The sequence below is a fragment of the Corvus moneduloides genome, chromosome 3, assembly GCF_009650955.1.
Source record: "Corvus moneduloides isolate bCorMon1 chromosome 3, bCorMon1.pri, whole genome shotgun sequence".
Taxonomy (NCBI): domain Eukaryota; kingdom Metazoa; phylum Chordata; class Aves; order Passeriformes; family Corvidae; genus Corvus; species Corvus moneduloides.
In genome coordinates, this window is record NC_045478.1 from 113,322,380 (window position 1) to 113,346,309 (window position 23,930).

A 23,930-nucleotide genomic window follows, 5' to 3' on the forward strand; every position below is an offset into this window, starting at 1 on the left:
GCGGAGCAGCCAGGTCAGGATAGACTCGTTCATCTGGTGGGTGAATTCCCTCCGCAGGTCTCGCAGCTCACCCAGGGATAGCGACCGAGTGATGATCTCTGGCTCTGCCTCTTCTGCTGGGTGCGAAGGTCCTGCTGCATCCTCGTCAGTCACTATGCGGACTGATTTGCTTTTTGATTTCTTCTTCTGCACGGGGGAAACTGCAATCGATTTAGGCTGTTCTGGTTCAGTGATGGTTTGCATGGGGACGCTGACAGTGCTTTTGGTTCCTTTCTCCTCTGAGTCAGTCTGCGTAGACATGGACGCTGTTGTTTTACATTTGGTTCCTTTCTCCTCTGTGACAGTCTGTGTAGAGATGGACACTGTTGCTTTTTGTTTGGTTCCTTTCTCCTCTGTGTCAGTCTGCGTAGAGATGGATGCGGTTGCTTTGCTTTTGGTTCTTTTCTCCTCTGTGACGGTCTGCGTAGAAATGGATGCGGTTGCTTTGCTTTTGGCTCCTTTCTGTGTGACAGTCTGTGTAGACATGGTATTTGCTGCTTTGCTCCTTTTTACCTCCTCCTCAAGCAGACGTTGCACCACACTAAGTAGTGTTTTGTTTCTAAGCATGGTGTACACAATGCAGGCCATAGAGAAAAAAGAGAAGAGAACTGACAAGAAGATTATACCATCCTTAACATCCAGAGGGAACTCAATTTTTTCAAAAACTGCTGTGCCTGGCCTGAAAGGCTGGAAGAAACCACTCTCTACTCCTCCCACCAGGGGCTGGCTGTGATTGTTGAAGAGGTCCCAGACATAGGAGCCCAGACTAGGACAGCCAAACAAAATTGAGTATATATTCCGAATGGTATTCATCGCCTCACAGGTTATTATGCTATAGACATAATAAACCAATAAAGCAATTCTCATACCATTCCCTGGTTTTAACAGGAGTAATACAACAGGCAGGTAGTTCCCCATGTGAGGAAAAATATAGAGAGCAAGATACAGTACCCATGCAGACCAGCTGAGCACCATGGTGAATAGATTTCTGTTTATACAAAATTGTAATTCTGACTTTTTCTCAGAGCAAGCCCCACATTGGGCGCCAAATTATGTACTCGTTTGAAAACAAACCAGTGGGAGGCACTAAGTCAGAATAACAATTTAATGGAAATTAAAGAAAAAAGGGGAAAAAAAAAAGGTAAAAGAAAACACTGTCAAACTGACAGAGTCAAGGTACAACCTGACACCCTGTTAGGCAGGGTGGTGGTAGCAGTCTGGTAGAATGGTGGCTGCAGTCCTCTGAAGCGGTGATCCTGTAGTAAAACAGTCTGCTCTTCCTCAGGAAGTCCAGTGGTGGCTGTGTAGCTCCTGTCCTCTGGAAATCCAGTGGGAAGCCAGTGTCTCTGGTGTTCAGCCTCAGATTATATCCACGATGGGATGCTTGGTTCCTCCCTCTGGGCGGAGCATCTCACAATGGGGTAACGAGTCATGAGGCCAAGTGTTGATTAGGCTCATTAACAGGAGATAGTCCGGAGGGAGTTATCTCTGAGTCAGGCGGCAGGACAATGATGGGCCATTAACAGAAAGATAGTCTGGGGGGAGGAGGCAAGGAAACACTGCCCCACCTGGTTTCAACGGCTCCTGAGGATGGTAATAGAATACACTGCAACCCAGGACAAGGAGAGACTAAATCATGAAGCTGTGTTTATGGAGAAAAAATGTAGTTTCATCCTCTGAAGCTGTTACATAAGGTAATTCCCTTTTTCAGGAATTTGCTGCAGATGTATTTCTGGTGTGCTTTGACAACCTGAGAGTTAATACGCATCTTAAAGCAACCCTGGTGTTCTCTCTCTTCCTGTCTTTCTGGCGGTCACAGATAACAAAGGCATTGAGTATCATTCTGTGCCATATCGCCATGCTTCTATCACAGATAGCTCTTTTTTGTTTGATTTCTGGTTTCTGTCATTACCATCTAGTGAAATAAAACACAGGATCAACATGAATGACAGAGAGAGATGTCAGAAAAGCTATTAATAGTGATTATACAATTTATATGCTTTTTGTGCCCTGAAAGTATTCAAAGCGTTAGTTTCCTCAAATGCCCAAGCCAAATTGGATTGTTTTTTTCTTTTTTTGTTTATTTCCTAATTTTCTGTTGTATCTTAATGTTTGTCATCCTCCTCCTTCTATACTCTGGAAGACGCCCACAGCTGCCTATACCTTTCTTCATCTTTACACCAAGTACCATATTCTGCTGCAGTGTCCCCACCTATTAAAGGAGGAGAATGACCCCACCACAAGAAGTCACGGGAAAGTCATAGGGAAAAAAACATGTGTGAGCTTAGAGTTCCATTAAGATGATGATGGACGATGCTCAGAAATGGAGAAAAAGTAATAGTGGAGGAAGAAAAAGGAAATAACTGGAGGGTGTCTTGTGGCAGGAGGTTTTTTAGAGTGCCAAGAAATGGGTGGAGTATGGTGTGTGGTCTGCCTTTATTAATCTTGCAGGCTGAGCAGCTCTGAGGAAAAGTGATTGCCTGATAGATATTTGCCATGACATCAGTGGGTAAGGTTACAAACAGTTGAGCTCGTTTAACAAGACAAATATGAGAAATCAAGGAGGCAGGGAAGCAAGCCAGAGGGCCGTCCTTTGGTTCTTGAGGCAGCAGCACAGTGGTTGCAAATAGTGCTCAGCTTTTCATTCCTAGAGGACATAACTCAGATGACATTCACTGAGGCTGAAGAGCACAAATAAGACGGACTCCAGAACTCAGGGAACATGCAGGAATGTAACTCCACTGCATGTCAGCCCTTGGAGGTATTAGCCACATAGTCTGGATTTTCCAGATTACTTCAGTCTGCTCAGCTCAGAGCAGCCAGACAGACATCCTAGCTGGTGCAATCCCATGTAACTAGATTGGAAGATGCTCCTGGGATTGAGATGCCAGTCCATATAAAATCACATGGAGCCGCTTTTATTATTCTCAGCTCTGCTCTTTCATAGAAGGCCAGGACACGCCCCACTATGGAATAAGTCTCCAACACCTTACATCAGTAATTCCATGTTTGTGTCCCTGCCTGCTGGCAATATGCTGCACTCAGGTGCTCAGCTTGACAAGCCTCTTCGCTGCTGTCAAGTGATGCTTTTGCAGTGAGCATGTGGGCTCTCTTGGTACTACACATTGCTCATTTAACTCTCCACTGACTGGAAAAGCAGCTGAACCAAACTGTCTCACTAAGGGAAAAGTAATTAGAGGCAAGACCTCATTTAAAAAGAAAAAAACCCAACTACATAACCCCAAAATCCAGAAAAGTCATTGGGAAAGAGTGGTAACTCATTTAAGAACCTTTATCAGCAATCTAAAAATTCATTTAAAAGACCTTATGAATCTGCAAGATATGATTAGATTTATTTTTTCAGAAACAGCCTATTTAGCATTGCTCTGTGGAATTTTGAGAGAGATATCCCTGGTGCATTCTGGCCTTCTGGAAACCAGAACAAAATTCCTCCAAAAGAAACACCACGGAACACCTGACCTCTCATGCAATGGAATACTAAACAAATAAATTTTAGAAAAGGTTTGAATTATGTATTCTAGTTATACTACACCAGTCTAAGTTATCCATCACGCTGTAGTTCCCCAAGGAGGGAAGGAAAGGGCAAACATCTCTCATGTTTAAGGAGTTTCAAGGTAATGCTTGTCCGAACCTTTGCACTTCCTCCTGCTGGGAAATCTCAATGGCACAATCAGGAAAATGCAAACACCATTACTCAACTTTAATTTTTTTTTTTTTAAATAGGGATGTGTAATCTGAAAAATTAAGAAGTAGATGTATTGCTGCAGAGGAGAAGAGAAAATGTGAGAAGAAAAGGCAGGAATATGAGCTGCCATTCATGTTTCTTGTAGTGTATTGGAGCCCAGTCCTCTCCTTGGTGGGCTGGGTTTCTTCTGTCTCTACTCAACCTCATGCAATGCAAGGAAGTGCACTGTTTTCACCATCTTTACCCAGCTCAGGAAGGATTGTGTATCAGTCATTATATTATTGACTTATGAGTTCTCAGCTTTACTACATGAGGTGAAGGGGACCATGAGTAAGGGTGCTCATCACCAAGCTCCCAGTCCTGCTAGAACAACATTACTGTTGCCATTTGAATGTATTTAAAGATTATAATGGATTTTAAAAGATCAGATTAAGGAAGATTTATGGTATTTTTCAGTATCATTACTTTCAACGTATATAAATAATTATATCAGATATATGAGGTAGATTATCTCAGATATGTGAGATTTCTTTCTTGGCAGATCAGTAAGGCAAAAAGCAACACTTCATTGATTAATAGTTCTTCTTCCTCTGCTTCCTTACTAGATTAGAAACCTACAAAGATACTTTGCTACAGATTATTGTATTTACTTTCTTTTGATTTCTTTTCTTTATCTTCCTGGTTTGATCAGAAGATTGAGCTGAAAAATATCAGTCATTTGATACATAATACTACACCACGGTTCCTAACCTAGATAGATGTTTGCTACTACTGCTTCTTCACCAAATTACTTTATCTTCAATCCTGATTTAATTCTCAAGGAATGGTTTCATTTTGCAAGTGTAGATGCTTAGATTCAGGAAATTACTCTCCATTCACATATTCTGATTCTTGTATAATTCTCTGTTGCACTTTTGCTAGCTACTTCCTTTTGAGTCTTCCTCATTTAACATCTTCAGATATTAAAGAGAGTAGAAAGAGAGCTTCTAGCCTCACCAGAATATCATGTATGGAACTGTATTTTGAAGGGTTCTTTTGGTCACTGAATCTTTCTATACTTAAATCACCATTTTGTCTGGGGGAATCTCTCCTAAAATGTTGAATTGTAAGCTGCTCACTCTGTTGAAATATAGTCAAGTCACATCATTGTGATGTAAAGAATTGCTGTAATCATGTTTTAAAAGTGTGGAAATAAAGCCCACACAGACAAATAGCAACAGATGCAAACTCTGCTCAGGAGTAATAAAACAGAAGGTATTAAATGCCTTGAGTTCATGAAAACTTCACAGGAGATGCTTCTGCTCTTGTTTGGAGCTCAGCCCTGCCAGTAGAAATGCTGGATACTTAAGGGAAAAGATCTTTGTAATCCCGTAATGAGAAACTGTGTGGGATTTGCCAAGAGGCAAGAGTTTGCTATTAAGCAAATCCTGCACTGAGATTCAGCAATTTGTTATATTCCAAGGGTGCCAGAGATGGTGAGCCTGAAGAGGTGTATCCATATGCAGTCACAGGTGTCTGAGTCTTTGCCCTCACACAGCTTCTCAGTGCTGGGGTGCACTGTTGATGTGTTGATGCTGACCTATTGTTTCACAAGTATTCCATATATCATAATCCATGATATTTCAGTGGTGCAGTTCCTGCCCTTGGGTCTTGTTCTGCAACGTGTTTTAAGGACTGGATTTGAAATTTTATTTTTCAGTGCAGAGCGGAAGGACAGTTTTCATGTATTTATCAAAAGTGGAAACTGTCCAAATTAGACATGGAAGTCAAGAGGAAAAAATCCTTTCCAGTGTATCAAATGGCTTCAAACTTCTCAAGATGAGTTCTCTGCTCCTTCAGTTTAGCAAAACCAGTGCTCTCTGCAAAATTTGCTCTGAAGGCTGTGTTAGCTCCTGAGTTAATTAAATCAGAGCTAATTAACTCAGAGTCAATTACCATGCCAAATACATGTTCCTGTGGCTGTACAGGTACAGAGATGCTACCAAACTCGGGTATATTTACTTCCACTACGGCACGGTGGACACATCCAGTAAGTTTATCATAGTCTTAACCCTCTCTTTTAGATGCTAAATTGATTCAATTTCCCCTGTTTCACATTGTAAAGCTCTCTGGAATCTGGAGACATTTTCTTAACTTCCTTCTGAAACCTTCCTAAGGCTACAGTGGCATGAACACTAGACCTATTGTCTACACACAGGTAATAACTCTCTATTGCAATCTTGACAGCCACCTACTTGTACAAGGGGATTGATGATGGGAAGAGGTTAATGAGGAGAAAAGGTGGAAAATATTGTCATAATTGCTTTGTACATTATTGCAGAAGTTTTTAAAAGGGGGAAATGACAGATTTTTTTTATTATTTTGACCTAAAATACTGTAAAATATTATAAGGAAGATGAGTACTACTGTGACATTTTTTGTTTATTTGAAAAGATTAATTATTCTTGAATGCCTTGATGGTAAGTTTTCAGTCAGCTCTGACTATTGATCAAATGGCTGAAAGCCAACAGTTATTTACTACCCAAGTGTTACTTAGGCAGACAATCAAGGGCATTATCCTAGTTATACAATTATTATTTTGGAAGAAGAATGTACCATTTGAAACCATAAATAATGCACTTCACCATCTTAGCATTGTGAAGGGGGGCACTGGCGCTTGGTAAATTGGTAATTTCTGAGAAATTGCTTTGTGGAGATTTTCAAAGATGCCATCATGGAGGCAGGTGTCTGGTTCCTGGAAGTCAGATGGCAAATGGATATTACTTAAGTTCTTCTGGATTGCTGTTTTTTTTCTGAAGACCACCACTGCTGCATAGTCTGTCATGTACTCTGGAGCAAAACAGGGGCTTGGAGTAAGAGCTGATGTTTGGACCTTCCCCTACATTTCCAGTGACAGACACTAGCAGCTTCTCTCTTGGCAGACTCATATCTGTCCTTCTTGTTTGAAGTAGCTCAGTGTAATGCTGGAGATGCCATTTATCCCTACAGATAGTCACTCACACCAGACCGGAGTTTTTAGTGTTGGACCTTCCACTTCTGAACTTAATGACTTCACCCAAGCAGTGCTATAGTAATGCATGGAGTGCCAACAGGGAGAATTTAAGTGTTGTGTTCACCTTAGGATCTGAAATGATGTCAAGTAATTTGGTCTGGAATCTATAGGTGTCTAGTGAGAAGAGTAAAATATCCAGCAACGATGGGTTAAGAGCTCTTAAATAAAACAGTGTAATATCATGTTTTAAAAGGCTATGTCTTAATGTACAGGAATATCAATTACATTGGCATATCCTGATTTTTTTTTCCTGAGCTTTAGTACTTGTTATATGTTACTTTGATTCTATTTAATTCTGAGCATTTGGTTGCCTGTATCCCTGGTGTCCTTTCAGCTTTCCTGAATATAAAAGTGGAGGTAACACTCAAGTTGATCACTTGGAATATGGACTTCAAGATGCAGATTTTTGACTTATTTATAAAAGTAAATACCTCTTCTTTACTTTGTCTGTTCTTCTTAAGGTACTAAACTCTCTTTCCCCCAGCTGAGATTTTCAGAATGTAAAAAAATCTCTTTACCTTTCCTAATATATGCAAAACTGACATTTGACCAGTAGCATTGTTTGGCCATGACATTTTTAGAGTAGACAAAAGCCATCCTTGTGATCACCAGCTCACTTATTTGTCTTGGCTTTTTCAGTCTGTGAGGTCCATGGCAAGGTCTGTAGCAGGACATGTCCCCCTGCCACAGGAGAGCTTATCTGTTGCTCGTTAGCTGATGAAATAACACAGGGCATCTCACTCTCACATAAGCCTCACATGAGCCTTGGTGAAATGACTCAGTCAAGACAGTTTGACTTGCAGTGAGTTATTTCAGCACCATGGAATTGATGCTTTCAGGTGACAGGAGCTGTGGAAGCACATGTAGAAAGATAAGCTGGAATTTCTGACTGACAGACACTTCACTTTGTGGATGCTAAAAGGCAGGAGCAGAGGAATTTTCCAGCTGCTGAAGCATTTGCGAAGTTTTTCCTTTCTCATGGTTTAGCTGAGAAACAGACTGTTTGGTAAACTATCCACAGGTGCAGGTTGTTGTGAGAACGGTGGAATTGTTTTCAGTCTTGTGAGAATAATATTTTGAAATGGGTGGTTATACCGCTCAGCCACTCACTGTGGTGGGTGGCTAGCCAAGGGGCCAATCACGTAATTTCTTTATTGCGAACCACACTATAAAAGATGAGCTTTCCATTAAAGGAGCCTTAGCTCTGCTTCGGCCATATCATCGGACCTGCACTTATGTCGTGATTTTCGCCGTCTCTCTGGGGATAACAGTGACATCTGGTGACCCCTGACGTGTACTGCGACCGCAGCCTCTCAGAAGGTACGTGCCAGACTGTTGGGGCTCGTCCCCCCCGCCATGTGGCCCTGGGGGGGAGGCACGGGGTTTCCCCCGCCCCTGCTCAGCCTCGTTCCCCATTGGTTGGTTTGTGTTCCCTGCGCGGGCAAGGACCCTCGGGTCCCGTGATTGAGCAGTTCCTCCACAGGTCCTCAGCCATGCGGATGGAGAAATAAACATCTTTCTGAAACATCTATCAAGAATCGGTCCATATATATTTCTTTTCCACGGGTCTCGTTGTCTGATACACGTGTTGCAGTACCCCCACTGTAACACCAGACCGCAACCAGACTTAGACAGTCTGGTGACACCGCATGTACTACAGCCGCAACCGGACTTAGAAGGTCTGGTGACCGACCGACGTGCACGTCTGGTAACAGCCGCATGTACCGCAACTGTGTCCCAGACGTAGGACGTCTGGTGTCCCAACCGACGGGTACCAAAGACATCTGGTGCTTGTCCGACGCCTATACAACCGCTCGGACTTTAGAAGGTCTGGTGCCCTGCGACTGTACATCGGACTTTAGGAGACATGGGGCGTGCGCAGCGACTGCCTCACCAAAGCCGTGAGACAGAACCGTGGACTGCAAAGATGGGACATAAAGACGCGTATAAGGTACTCTCTGTCTTAAAATCTGTGATAGCACTCATGGGAGCTGATAATACTATTGCAGACGGAGGAAAAGGGGAAGAACTGCCTAACTCTGTGTCCTCAGGATGTCCTCCGATCACGGATGGAACGAACCGTCTTTTCTCTTTCGTTCCGGGAGATCACACCCCCTCCGGACCGGCGCAGCCCTCAGCTGCACCATTGCCTTCCTGGAGGGGGGGGGGAGGGCTGGGGGAGTCGCGGTGGCGGCGGTTTCGGCAGGATTCGCTGCTCCCTGGGTCGATCCGCCGCCGCCTGCTTGCCAGGTCGGTCCAGCACCCACCGCAGCTCTGAGCGCGGCACCAGCGGGCGCAGCGTCGCTGCCAGCCGCGTTACAGCTCCCTGTGCCGCTATTGCAGGGACTGCCCAGGTCGGTTCTGGGCGCGGCCAGGCCGCCCCGGTCCCCCGCGGTCCCGTATCCCGTAAGTTTCAGTCCCGCGCAAGATTCCGTAGTGTTGGGCCCAGATGATCGGGACTCCCCGGCGCAAACGCAGTGGCGGCATGAGCCAAGTTCCCCGAATTGTCTTTATGGGGGAACGAATCTTGGCAGCGCTGCAGGATATAGAATTGGAGCTCACAGCGCTGCCGGGGATTATAGCAGAGCCGGTTATTGTTGCGCTGGGGCGGGAGACGGGGCAGTTAGTCCCGGTGCCGGAACCGGGCGCGGCGCCAGACATTCAGAGCACACCGCCGGAGCCGGCCGCGTATGCGTCAGAGCTGGCCACCGCGGTACATACGCGCACCGCAGATCCAGCCCCTGTTGCGGCCACCACCGCTCTAGCCGCCGAGGCTCCAGGCTCCGGCGCTGCCTCTCCCCTGGCCCCAGAGCTGGCGCGGGCGGAAGTGGCGCTACCTGCCTCAGCCGTGGAGCCGGCCGGGGGGTCGGCCCCTGCGCCCCGGGAGCCCGCATCACGGGGGGCGGGGGCGGAGCCGACCACGTCGGCGGAGCCGGTTGCTGTAACCCCGACTCCTCCGCGAAAGCGGCGGCGAACTCGAGCCGCAGGGTCCCGGGCGCCGCCCGGATTCCAGCCTCCGCGGTTTCACTCCCTGCCGCCCCGCCCGCCAAGGCTCCGAGCTCCGGCGCGGCCCCACCTGCCAGTCCAGCGCAGGCACGGCCGAAAGCGGCAGTAGCAGCCCCGGCCGTATGGCGGGGCACGGCCACGCCTTCTGGGCCAACATGCCAATCTCCCAGGGGATCGTCGGGCACTCTCCTGGCCGGAGGGGTGAGCAGCGTTGCCACGCCAACGCTTGCTTCATGGCAGGATTGCGTAACAGAGCCTAGGCGCAAAAAGTAAGCCTGCAAATGCGATGCAACAATGAAACAAAGTAGTGATAATAACACAGATGGGATGGTCCAGGTTTTTCCTGTGCAACAGGTTTTTTCCAATTCAGGTCAGATGGATAAACCTGAATGTTTTGTTCGGAAATATTTAGGACAAAAGAGGCCTAGAGTTACGAGCACTCCAAATCAAATTAGAAAAGGTGGAGAAACAAAGGGAACAGGGTTATTCTGTGCAGGAGATGCAGCAGGATAGGTCATGTTGCAGAATACTGCCAGTCTATATTTCATGCTAATGGTCAACCTCTAATACGTTTAGGGAATTTGACCAGGAATGCAAAAGGGAGTCAAATGTTTCCCCAGGGCATAGCTCCCCTGACACAGGCCTGCTGTGCCAGGTTGCAGCTACCACCCGGGAATCAGCCAGGGTGGTTTTATACAGCTGCAATAGGCATCTTAGACTCCAGTCATGTTATAAGGATCCTTTTTGTGAGTATTCATCTCTATCTGAATCCGAGAAAGTTGTTGCTCCTTGTAGTCACTGAGAACTTTCAGGGCCTCTCCTTTTGAACCATGAACACTACTTTGATTGTTTCGTTGGACCATTGTCAGATTCACTGGGGTGGACAAGGTACAAGTACCATGATGACAATCCAAATATACAACATTAAGATATGCAATTCTCAGATTCTATTAAGACTTTAAATGATGCTCAGAAGTTGCAGGGTATCAATAATTGGTTATGTCTTTCTTCAAGGCTAACCACAGCACAGCTCTCCCCGCTTTTTGGAATTTTAAAAGGGGGACCCCAAGTTGAATTCACCTTGGAAATTGACTCCCAAAGCACGATGAGTGCTGCAGGAGGTTCAATAGGTTGTTTCTGCTCGACCTGTTTATCAAGTGGATCTCAGATAGCTTTGAATTTGGTCACTGATTAATACTCAAGCTCAAGTGCATTCATTTTGCATACCTGAAGCTACACCAAATTGCCAGGTTTCATAACAGAAGGTAATGCTAGGGCTGATGTGCTGGCTAACCCTGCATGGGTAGCTTCTCAGCCTGATAAAATTGCATAAGCTAAGGCATTGCAAAAAAGTTTATTCACACTTTCTCCTCAGTTACGTGGGCATCTGCTCATACTGGAGAGAAAGGTCGTGATGTCATTGCCCATTGGAAATTCGCTTTTGCGATCTTGGGCGTGCGTGCTTCTGTGAAAGGTGATACTGGCCTTGCCTATGTCTCTCAGAAGACGCGGGCAAATAATCATTTTACAGTGCTACCAAATTCAAATAATCCTGTTATCTTGAATTATTTTCTCTCATTGCAGTCTGCAGGAGACGCACCTGCCTTGAGCGAAGGTCTGGGTACAGGACCTACTCACTGAGAACTGGAAAGGCCTGTATGAGCTATTGCTTGGGGGTATGGGTATGCTTGTATTCCCACAGATACTGGGGTACAATGGCTACCTGCAAGATGTGTTCGGCCCAATCTGCGGCACCAGCAGCAGAACAGGCAACCTCCAAGGCAACCCTCAAATGATGACCAGAATGCAGATCAACCACTGAATGATTCTTCAGATGATGACCAGGATGTCAACCCTCAGCCTGGTCCTTCTACAAGCAGAGACTGAATTTTAACAGAGACTGAATTTTAAGTTTCTTGTGTTATGGAGTCAGAATGTTATGCAGAATATTGGAGCCCTTAAGGCTATCCAGAAGCAGTAATTGATGTAGAGCCCTTAAGGCTATTCAGAATTAATGACTGGACGTATAGCTGGGTTTGCTAGATATATTTCCCTTGGCACTGCTGGAGGATCTCTCTACCTGCCTTAAATCAGTATCTGATTTAGATTCTGTTTGGTCAAACAGACCCCTTACACTGTGTTTGTTCTCCTTGCTTCAAGGGGTCCCGCAGAGGATTACAAACGCGACCTTTTTGGTCTCAGACAAAAAGGGGGAACTGTGGATGCTAAAAGGCAGGAGCAGAGGAATTTTCCAGCTGCTGAAGCATCTGCAAAGTTTTTCCTTTCTCACACTTTAACTGAGAAACAGAAAGACTGTTTGGTAAACTATCCACAGGTGCAGGTTGTTGTGAGAACGGTGGAATTGTTTTCAGTCTTGTGAGAATAATATTTTGAAATGGGTGGTTATACCGCTCAGCCACTCACTGTGGTGGGTGACTAGCCAAGGGGCCAATCACATAATTTCTCTTTTGCGATCCATGCTATAAAAGATGGGGCTTTGGCATTAAAGGAGTCTTAGCTCTGCTTCGGATATATCATCTGACCTGGACTTATGTCGTGATTTTTGCTGTCTCTCTGGGGATAACAGCAACATCACTTTATAAACTATAAAAGCAATACCAAACTATCACAAAGCAGAAATCTTCTGCACATTCCGTGGAAACATGTGGAGCTTTCTCCCCAAAGTCATGACACCGGCTCTTTGTGGTTACTCTGCTGGGGATTGAGGGAAAGGACTCTGTGAACACTATCATCATTTCGGTGGTAAATTACATTGACTCCTAATCTAAACTATTTCTTTGCTAGCTTTAATATAGGTACCCTGATCTTGTGCACTGTTTCATGTAATCTAATAGTAGTTCTTTTTTGTCTTACACTGTGTAGTAAGTAACTCTGTTTAAGGCATTTTGACTCTTAATCTCCTATCTATTCAATAAGTAATTCATTTTATAATAGACCTAATCTGCCATTCTTGACAATTTGTGGTCTGAAGCAATTTAGGTGCAGGCTGCCTAAATTCAAGCTGCTGCCAAAAATCTTAGCCTAAGGCAGGGCTTGTCTGAAGCTCTCATTTGACCTGTATGTAGCAAGGTCAAATAGGAAAAATGGGAGAATGCTTTCTAGCTGGAATCTCTGAGCAAGATTTCAGTTCAAAAGGTCAGATTTGTGTCTTACCCACCTTTCCTGACTCCTCTGGGTCAACTGACAAGAACATCCTGCCATAACCTAGGTCCCAGCTGGGATTGTCCTGCTATCTTCAGTGAAGCTACTCTAGAGGTGTCTTTTTGTTACTGAGAAAGGGGGTGTAATTTACAGTGTAAATTTTGATGAGACAAATGAAAGCCAACAAATTATATGTGGAGTTTATAGACTGGAAGATTGCTCCTAAGGCTAAAGTGCCATGTAAAAATATTTTCTGTAAGACATTGGGGAACACCCAAATCCACAGACAGGGAAAGGATAAAAGTCAGAGCTCCATCCCAGTTCATTTCTTAGAGATTCTTCTGTATTATGAATATGATTTATTTGTTATATTCCTAGTTGAAGAGTTTGTATTAGTAACTTCTTTTGGTCATCAGTTCCTCAGCTCTAGAGTAGTCTTTTCCCTAGTGTGTTCAAAGTAACATACACAATATTTCTTGAACGCAAGTATATAATGCACATTCTACTTGGTTTCTCAGATGCTATTTTATACTGAAGTACTGAAAATTCAAGTACTGAAGAAATTTTGTTACCTGTAGTTTTCAATAATTGAAGTCACAAAACACTGATACCTCTACCAGTGATACTATGTAGGAAATAAATACTACACCTGTTCTAAGTTTTAGAAACAATGTACATGGTTTATAAATTCTCATCTGGTTTTGCTTTATATTGATAAATTATGCCTTGCTTTTGATGACACCCAGACAAAAACAAGAGAAAATATAGTTTGTGTAGATTAAGATGAAGCTTTTCTATTTATAGACACTGAGAAAAAAATTGAAATATAAGACCCCGTGCAAGACCTGATTTCCTGAACATCTCTCAACCCCACTGAAATTAGTGGGACGAGAGTCAAAGCTGCCCTACCAGAGTAAAGACGCTTTATTCTTCTGTGTATTCAAAAGTTACAAAGAAGGTTCAGACATTCTTTGGAAAAATGGAGACAAATGCTGCTTATTTACCATTCTACACCTGTTCATTGGCCATGTAACAGGCAACTGTACATTGTATTCGTAGGCTGAGTTATTGCCTATCTCTAACTAAAATATTCATGGAGCATCTCTGAACAGTTTCAGAAGTCATCCATTATAGATTCAGGTCACGGTTTGCAGTCTGTATTTTCACTTGTTTTGATGCAGAGCAGCAAAACCTCTGCTTTGCAGCTTAGGAGAGTAAACCCAGATGCCACAAACACAGTAGGAGGAGAAGGCTAGGACTCTATCCCATGTGGAAAAGTCTGACTCTTTGCTCTGTTGCTGTGCTCTTCCATCCATTTCATGCTGGATCCTCCTCATATGGCCAGGCATGAGCCTAAGGAAACAATGAAGTCTTATAGGGCACGAAAGTGCAAAAAGAGGAAAGTGAAAAAACAAGGGGAAAAACAACTGATACCGGGGGACAACAAATAACAATAATTAACAAGATACAGAACAGCCTACTTCCGTATTCACAATTAGAGGGAGAATACTGACCTCTGCAGACCTTTGACACATTTTATCTCCTTTCAAGTTATTATCCCCAAGTCTGGAGGTGGTCAGAAAGAAACTGTATATTTATGCTAAAATTTGCCCTCTAAGAAAAGTCTTTTACTTACTTCTTGAGGTGAGAATTTGGTTATGCTTCAAAGTTAGAGAATTTACACTTCTTTCTAAGCAAAATGCATTACTTCACTGATTACTTCCTCTTTTGTGATTGTTGGCAAAAGGAACGTGTATTTCAAGAGTGCATGAAATAAACAGTAGAGGAAGTAAATGAAGACTGTGCCCCTGCTTTCCAGCATGGAAGGACTGGGCAGGAGGAGGGAGTACAGCTGTCCTTTACTGCAGGGAGACATTGCTGCTTCTCATTCCTGGACTGTCACTTGTTTAATCCATCCTAGGACTTTTCCTTTAATGTGAAAAATATCAAAAGCCAAGTGCTGTGTGCTGTGGATCAATTGTTATTTGTGTGCAGCTCTCTGCCTTAGGCCACTATTACAGCTGGCCTGGTTCCTACGGTATATCACCGTGTCCCGCAGCCATAGGGAGGAGGAGGAGGAGAAGATCCAGCAGGCAGGAATTGTGCAGCAAGATTGATTTATTTAATTATTTTACAAACTCTTTTATAGACTTTTTCTTCATAGTCTAATTGGACAAAGGACCAGCCACCCCTTGGGGGTGATTGGCCAAAATCCTAAAACATCCATTATCAAAATATTTTCTACTATACCATAAACAAGACTTTCCAAGGTTGCAGGTGGCTTGGTTGTTTACATTCCCTGCTCCCTCTTCTGTGAGAGAGAAAGTCTCTCACGGACTTAGAAAATAACAAGAAGATCCTCACTAACAGCATTTTTGTACCTACAGGCCACTTCTCATCAAATTTGACATCAATTGGTTTCAATTGCACTTCCAAATGGGTTTATCATTTGGGGGGGATGGAAACTTGTTTTCTGATGGATTATTATTACCAAAATACACTGCTGTCTGTCAATCTGCAGAGGGTTGTAGAGCAAAATCATGCTCTCTTCATATGTAACTTTTTCTCTACTATTGATATTGTCCTCTACTCCTCCAAAGCCAGGATCCCTCTGCTGTCTGGGTTATTATGATAAGTTTTGTGTGCTTCATCCCTCTGAGAGAAAACAAAGAAGTTTGTGGAAAACAGCCTGTGGAAAGAAACTTGGAAAATACATTGTTTGTATCCACTGTCCAGTGACAAAGTTATTTTTTTCTCATATTAAAGTAGCTCACAACAGGATGTTCTCACCCTAAATAAACTAATGTCATAAACAGCACATGAAAACATAATATACTCTGCAAAAGAAGTGGATTTTCTACCCAGCTGTCTATCTGCAAGCTTAAGAGGTGTGCAAAATCTCTACCCAAATTTGGCCGATTTTGGGATGTGAGTTTTTCTGGAAGAGAGAAATAAGTACCAGGACTGGTTGCACATAAACAGTGCAGTTGTATGGGCTTCATTGCTGCAGGACATCATGCCGTAACATGACCCCTCATAGTTTTAGTCAGAATTTTATTTCATGAGAACAGCTTCTATTTTTTTCCAAATTGAATATTTAAGTGGTTTTAATTTTTCTTTACATCTTTACAGAATGCAATAAAAAGAGTAACTATGATAAAACACATCAGAGCATTTTGATGATGTCACCATTCACAGTGTCAGCATTTTGCTTTGAGAAGAATGTCAAAGTTGGTGTTCCATGTTCTGATTAAGCTAAAAGAAAACAGCAGTAATTAAAAACAGTTCACACAGGAAAACTGCAGTTCACACAGGAAAACTTCTGCAGGTTTTCAACTTTAGTAAAACATTAGAACAAGCTAAATGCTTCTCTTTGTTTGAAATGCCTAATAAAATTTCAGTGCAAATGAAGCCAGATTGGCTGTAGGTCTAAGCAGAATTCAGAACTGCCTCCCCAGGAAGCACTTTATAGGCTGAAGGGTATCCCTAAGGGTACCTCTGTTTTGGAGGGATGCTAATGAGGGCAGGACCACCCATCTTGTCCCAGCACTGCCCCTTCACATTCTGCTTGTTGGTATCTCAGATTCTGAGGCTTCTCCTTTGCTCACAGTTTGAGAAATGAAAGGCTGGGTGAGCCTTGAGGTTAATGTTTTGTGAAGGTGATGGGAGAGGAGGAGCTGCTGGGAAATAGGAGGTTTTTCTCAAGTTTCAGTTTTTCTGGTATGTGTTTTGTGCATCTCATGCCTCAGGGCTGATAATCCTGTTATCACTTGTGAACCCTGAATTCATGGAAAAGGCTTTTCAAAGTGTATTTTGCAAGAGGTTTGTCAGTTAGAAATCATTAAAGAGAAGGACTTTTTTGTGATTCTACAGCAAATTTACCAACTTTGCTCTTTGTAGCATCAAGTACACTTCCTATCTGTACCCACAGGAGCTGGCATCAGCTACCTACTAAATTGCTCAGTGTATTTTATTGATTGACTCCATGAGTCAGAGTGAACAAGTGACAGGTATGTTCTGCCTGATTTGCAGTTGAAGTATTTTGGAGGAATTCTCTTTAAATTTTCCTGGTTCCCTGGGTTTGCCTGGTGTTGTGTATAGTGATCTGTTACTTGAACAAATCAAAAAATTCTGCCTCTGCATGAGGGTCTGCCAACTGTAGCCAACAAAAAAAAAGCTGGGGTTAAAATGACATCCGTTCCTCCAAATGAAAGCTAGTAATTTTTGATTGCTTACCTTTGGGCACAAGTATTTTCAATTAATAAATAAACAAGAAACAAATAAACTTTAGGTGAGACATCTGAAACACTAATTTAGCAGACAGGTGATCATTCTGAAGACCACAGAGCATCTATATTGTAGTTATTGGCTGTCATTTATCTTACAGTAGCAGCTAAAGCCTCCACTGAGATTGGAAGCAAAATTCTGTTCTATACCACAGTGAGAGGCAGGTCCTCCCCCAAAGGATTTATTACTTCAACAGGGAGGGGGAAATAACATAGCAAATGTGCAAGGAGCCTGCAGAGAACATGAAAATCTCTCACATGTAGAAATGTGACCCTCTGTAGAGCTGAGTGCTCTGTAGGAAGAGCTTTGGTCCTTTTTGTTTCCAGAAAGAGCCAGAAGTAGCCATCACCTGTCATGTGCTGCTAAGGAGAAACCTGACCCTGATATTTTGCTGCAGAAAACAGGAGCTTAGGTGTTAACTCCATACGTACACTGCGAAACCTGCAGCTTGCTGCTATCACTTTAATTTCTTATTGTAGTCACACTAATTTCAAACCTGTATAAAGTGTTTTTCTGTTCAGGGACTGTAATTAGCTTGTATGCACTAAGTCCAGAAAGATGACTGTAATGTTTTTCAGATTCACATGGGATATCAGCTAGGTTCTCTGTGACACAGCTCCTAGGAACAAGTTACAATTTAGGAGCAGGATTTTGAGTTTTACCATACCAGAAAAATCCAAAATTTAGCTAATTGAGAGTGACAGAAGCATCAGTGACTACTAGTGATTGAGAAGGGTCCAGCATTTGAATCCCATTTACCGGATATGAATGCTCAATCACTTTTACCATGTGCTTGTGGACACTTGAATGCCTACAAAAAAGTTATAGATCAAGCAAGAAAAAACAAGCTGGGAATGAGTAAAGGGATGGATTTACAGAGCATGTAAAAACATATCTTTGAGTAAAAGGTGACATTTCACAAAGGGTCTGATTCAAAGAGTACAGTAGTGTTTTCAACAGAATTTCTAATTCTGAGTGAATTCTGAGTGAAAAAGGTGAGTCATCTTTTGAGCTGTAGAAGGATCTTGGAAGTACCTGTGCTAAGTTTGGAGTTGAGAGTGACTTCTTCCATTGCAGCTGGAAGGACAGATGTACAAATTGTGCAGTTTCCACACCTGCCCCATCCGTCACCATCCTCCAGCTTTCATGATGTAAATAAGCACTCATAGCCTGTTTCAGTGCAACCCAAAGAGGCATCATTTATCACTTCTTCGCCCCAAAGTGGATTATAAACCCTCACAGTGCCACTTACTGCAGCTCAGTAGCTTCTTAACCACACAAAGATCTGACTGTATAGAAAGGCTTATCCTGCCTGTAACTCCCACACTGATCTGTACAAATGTGCCTGTAGCATCACAGATTTTCAAGAGAATCTAAAAAGAATACCTTTGGGAAAGCCAGGGAGTCAGGGCATGCAGCACCCACCTTGGAGTGAGTGCTGGAGTCAAATGTAGACAGTTAAGAATTTTTCTTTCCAGTCCTGGCCTCCAAGCATGATTTTGTGTGCCTTTACTGTGAAACTCCTGTTCATGGTGATGGCATTTTCTTTGGAAATCACTGTTGTGGATGTTAGAAAAAGCTGAAGAAGAAGATATTTCTGTTCCACCATGAATATTAACTTTTCAAGTGGTAATCACCACCAACTGCTGGATGGCAAAAGCAACATGAAAATGTTATAAGGCAGATGGACCAATGAGAAATAGTAAAGCTGGAATGAAAGACATAAATCTAAAATGTGCATAAGGATAATTTACCTTTTTTTAATAGATAAATATGTGGAAACAAGAGAAGACATAGAATGGCTAGAGCTTTTATGTTGAGTAAGAATTAATGTGACCAGACTGACACTGACCAGACTTGTAACAACTGTCTTTTACTAGATTTTATAAATGCTTCAAATATGGGGGGCTTTATTATTGCTTTCTTTAGCAAGAACAGAGAACTATAAAACATTTATCTAGAGTCTGTTTCCATGAGATAACAAGTTTACTTACTCGGTTTCAAATTTGATGTAGTGTGGAAAAATATTCGTGCTCACCTTGTCGTATTTAGTTGATGTGTGTTACCCAACTATCTTTTGCTACATACTGTTCTGGATGGAGCTCGGTCCCTACTGACCAATACATCCTGTTTTAATAAGTTCTAACTACACATGGCAAATGTCTGTACCTTGTGGATAACTCATTGAGAATCAGGAACAAGAACTCCATTTATGTGTTTTCAAATCCAAATCTACCAAAATGTCTAGGTGCAAACAGTATAATCCATTAGGTTAACCTACAATATAATCCATTATATTAATGACTTGATAGGGGGAAAGCATTCACCTTCTTAGCAGGATGATAAAACTATGATTTTCTGATCTGGCTCTTTGCATAGTTCCTGAGGCCCTGCTTTATCTGCAATGGTATAAACTGTCACCAGGTTTCACTTGTCTTGTCTCTCAAACTCACTTAGAGACTTTCCTTCAGCAGAATTCAAATAAGTCAACTGAACATCTGGCTTCCTTCTTACATGAAAAACTGTTTGCCTGTGTGAGGTGATCTAACATTTTGTTACCCTGTGGTGATCTGACAAGAGGATTAGAGCCAGACATTTCTCATCCATTTATATTTAATTAGAAATAGCCATTACCAAGACTGGGACTTTCAATAATTGTGTATTTCCTGCTTGCATTTGTTTTTCCTTATCACTGCTTTCCTGTAAATCTTACATTAACCAATAATGATGCACTAATTGATCGTGAAGTTGTAAATAGTAGACAGAACTTGTGAGTGCTTTTGATTCAATACAGGAACAGCAAGGCTCCTGGTAGCTGAGAAACACTTCACAATATCAGATTTTTATATGTTTATTCATACTGAATTACATACTATTGTTTAGGTCCTTCAAATGGCCTTGATGGACTTTAATAACTATCTTGGAATAAAATGTCTCTTGAATACCAGTTACAACATCAGAAGCCCATCCTAAGCAGCTTACTAAGGACATTTGCACTTTCTGAGAAGTTCATTGAAACACTGATATCAATTCTCATAAATTTTAGAATAGTGCATTTTTATTTCAGTAAATGCTAAGCACCACTAAGAGGTAAGTTGCCGTTAGCAGTTATTCTAGAACAGATTGGTTTGGATGCCCTTCAAAAATCAATTTGCACTCACTTAAAAATACTGTGATAATGAATTGCATTAATTGTTAATGTTTACTTTCAGTGTCATTACAGAACCCATCCTAAATCCTTCCCATAGAACAACCAATTGGCAGTATGTGCTGAGAAGAGAAATGTAAGGATCCTGAGTGTAATTATTTGTTTGTAATGGCTCAAGACCCATTACTTACTTAGGAGAGTGATTTTGTTCACATGTTCAAACTCTTGGCAGCTCGCTGGCAGAGGTCCCTGGCAGATTTATGTGAGCTGCTCACTTTGAATCCACAAGATATGTGTAGACCAAGTAGCAGGGCCAAAATTACTTAAGAAGTATCAGCTATTATGTTCTGACACTGTTCAGATAAGCCAGTGGCATTTTTAAAAAACAGACTATTTATCAAAAGGTTGTGATATGAAGCAAAGCAACAATTAAAATATACACACCAAACTACATCCTGTGGGAAGTTTAAATTAGAGGTCATGCTTATATTCATTCATTGCCGGTTTTATACTGCTTAGGGTTTTTTCTGAGTGTTATATTTTTATTCTTTCTCCTGTCTCTGTACCATATCTGGGGGGTCCCAGATTATCTTCATTATCTTCATGAGATGAGAAATAACTTTCAAAGACCTTTCTTTTCTTGGTGGTTAACTGTTCTTTGTTGATTGATTGATTGATTGATTGAGCATTCACTGCCTATTGGCTCCAGCTACATCCAGGAGGGTTATTCAGCACAGAGGCTAAGCATAACCAGTTGAGGGGGAGAAAAGTGTGATTTGATGATTAAGTCATAGGATCAAGATTCACATTCTTGGAGATATTACTGTGCCTTCCAATGCTTTAATTTTTCACTTGAAAAATGGGAGGGTGTCAGGAGTTTTATATCTGGAGTTTTATGAACATGTTGATAACTGTTTACAGGACCAGAGAAAATAGAGCTTTTAATTATAAACCTTTTTGAAGTGTTGGAATTCACTAGGTCAAAATCAAAAACATTCGAGATATGTTGTGGTTTTGCTATATATGTCTAGAAACGTGTTCGGCTGTTTTGCTAAAATTTCTAAGGGGAAAAAATATCTTTAAAGCAGTTTGTAACTATGAAAATCTTTTGCAGTGCCTCTGATAAAATGGGATTGACTCCACTTGTACCCTGACTGTTTGAATTTATGCTGATTGACAAAATAAAAAGCCTGGGGAAACCAGTGAAATGTGAATGTGGGAGGTTTCCAAAGGCAACTCTTCCCATGTAACTGCCAGATAAAACTTACAGTTCTTCTCTACAAATCAAAGGTCAGTTATTTGGGAGGACAGACACATAAGAGAAAAGGCTGAGTGACATTTGCAAAAGGAAGATGGAGTAGTGAAACGGAGAGAATGAAGGGTGAAAAGTTTGAGATCCAAGAGAAAAATGAGAAGTGAGTGCTGGAGTAGTACAGAATTTAGCCAGCAAGTACCTTTAAGGAAAGGATTTCCATCCCTTTGATAGCATGGCAGGGGACAGCTGTGCAAAGTAAGTAAATAAGGAGGGAAGTATGCAGAAAGTATTGTAGTCTTTTTCTCATGGGAGAAACGTATGGCAAATTCACCTGCTGTTGAGTGCCAGCTGTCCTGATAGGAGAGGGCAGGCAAATTTAGAAAGCTGCCATAGCACACAGGCTGCTCTGCAGGGTTGGCCATCACATACTCCTGTGTTGAAGCCAGTCCATTTTCCAGAACAGAATTAAATATTTGCAAGGCAGAACAATATTTATTTCATTTGGTTGTTTCTTATGAAGTAGCTTCTATTAGCACACATAAAACCTCTCTTCCCCTTGCCCTGAAACCAGTGGCAGTGAAACAGCAGGACAGATGTGTCTCACTGCCACTCATTAACAGAGCTGGTGCCTAATTTTTGGTCATGGTTCATATGCTTGTTTGCAGGCTGCCTGAGGAGTCACAGATGAGACACCAGCTACCAGGTCCTTGGAATGTTAAAATCCTGCTGTATGTCATGATGGCAGATGCTGGCATAGGTTGAACCTTATTAAGGGAATCAAGTTGGAGAGACAGGGTATCTTTCCCAGAAAACAGCAATTCATGGGTAGGTACATTTTGACCCTTCAAGCTTTTGCAGCTGCTTTACACCACCTGAAGGCCCTGCATGTTCTTGATCTGTATCATAATCTGTACTCATTAGGTCAAATTTAGAGTAGCATATGAATTAGCTGAAAGAAATGGGGCACATTTAATAGATAATGCACTGCTGAGATTAGAAGTACACTGAAGTGGCTCATAATGTGTTACTCAAAGGCATTTCTGCTTAATTTTTGAAAAATGACTAATGAAAGAGGCAGACAGCAGTACACAGTGAACACTCTTGCTCCGACGTGTACTATTATCAGATTTCAGGTAGGCTGCAACTGACCAGATACCATAAAGATTTTTAGTGAAGCTGTGAGTAACACAGAAGCACAGCACCATCAGCAGCATGGTTACATCAACAAGGAGAAGGTCAGTGAGAGCTGCAGGTGATCAGCATCTCTTGGGGTCTGGCTCAGGAGCAGCTTTGGAACAATCTGTCCAAATGTACCTAACTTTCTCTTTTTCAAGCACCAACAGCCACATATCATCTCCCAAAATGCAGATGTCTGCTGTTTGAAGTCAGCATGTAACACATCTGATATTCTGCTATTCAGAATGATCACAAACATTACAAGACTGGAGGTCTGGAAGTGAGCTCAGGAGAATTGGAGCTCATCCTTATTAAAATGCTGGCCTGGTAGAACACAGTTTATTTTCCACTTTGGTGAGTGCTGTGGGAGTTCACTGTGCCAAATCCCTTCTTCTCTTACAACCTGAGCATGTACCTATATCTACCTTGCAACAGCAGAGACAGAAACGAGCTCCTGAGTCTTAAAACTGTGCCTCAGTTTACACCCAAACAAGGATTTTACACCTACTCATAAATTTAAGGACTTCTCATGCAAGAGAGCTCTCTTCTTAAAATTTAGGAAGTTACAGGTCTCCAGCCAAGAGGCAGGAAATTACCTGTGTTATAAACGCGTATCATAATATTGGCTTCTCGCAAGTATTAAGGTGAATATTATATAATGTTAGAAATGCTTTTGCTGTGTGGATGTAGTTTTCTTTCTTTTTAGCAAGAATATTAGCAAGTGTGAGCAAGTAAGAGAACCTCCAATCAAACAGAGGATGAGGCCCGAAAAGCTGCTAATCAACATTTTGTCCAGAGAACAAAGGGACCCAAAGGCTGCTCTGCCCGGAGAACAGGAGGCCCAGGGGAGCCCAGAGCTGCTATCACCGCTCTGCCCGGGGAGCAAAGAGGCCAAAGCTGCTATCAGCCCTTACTATCTGAGGAAATTAAGAGGCCCACTCGACTATCAACTCTCACCTAACGAGCCCAGGTCCAAGAATCAAAAGAAATAAAACCGCAAGGCAGAGAAATTCTCATGCTCTAAAAAGGCGGAACCAGGAGTGGCCATGCAGAACAGTTCCTGGAAAAGTTTGAATATGCATAAAGAACAGACAGTAAA

General features: G+C 42.3%; 1 protein-coding gene and 1 long non-coding RNA gene across 2 annotated transcripts; both read left to right on the top strand.

The window, feature by feature from the left end:
- Window positions 1-8,849: 8,849 nt before the first annotated feature.
- Window positions 8,850-12,333, top strand: LOC116441709 (translation initiation factor IF-2-like). The gene is made up of 2 exons (XM_032103930.1): window positions 8,850-10,072; window positions 11,388-12,333. Exons 1-2 carry the CDS (start codon window positions 8,850-8,852, stop codon window positions 11,410-11,412), a joined length of 1,248 nt encoding a protein of 415 aa, XP_031959821.1. The 3' UTR covers window positions 11,413-12,333.
- A 2,959-nt stretch (window positions 12,334-15,292) lies between these two features.
- Window positions 15,293-23,514, top strand: LOC116441565. The gene is made up of 3 exons (XR_004239147.1): window positions 15,293-20,536; window positions 21,515-21,690; window positions 22,321-23,514. It is a non-coding gene; the product is annotated as an uncharacterized LOC116441565 (long non-coding RNA).
- Window positions 23,515-23,930: the final 416 nt, after the last annotated feature.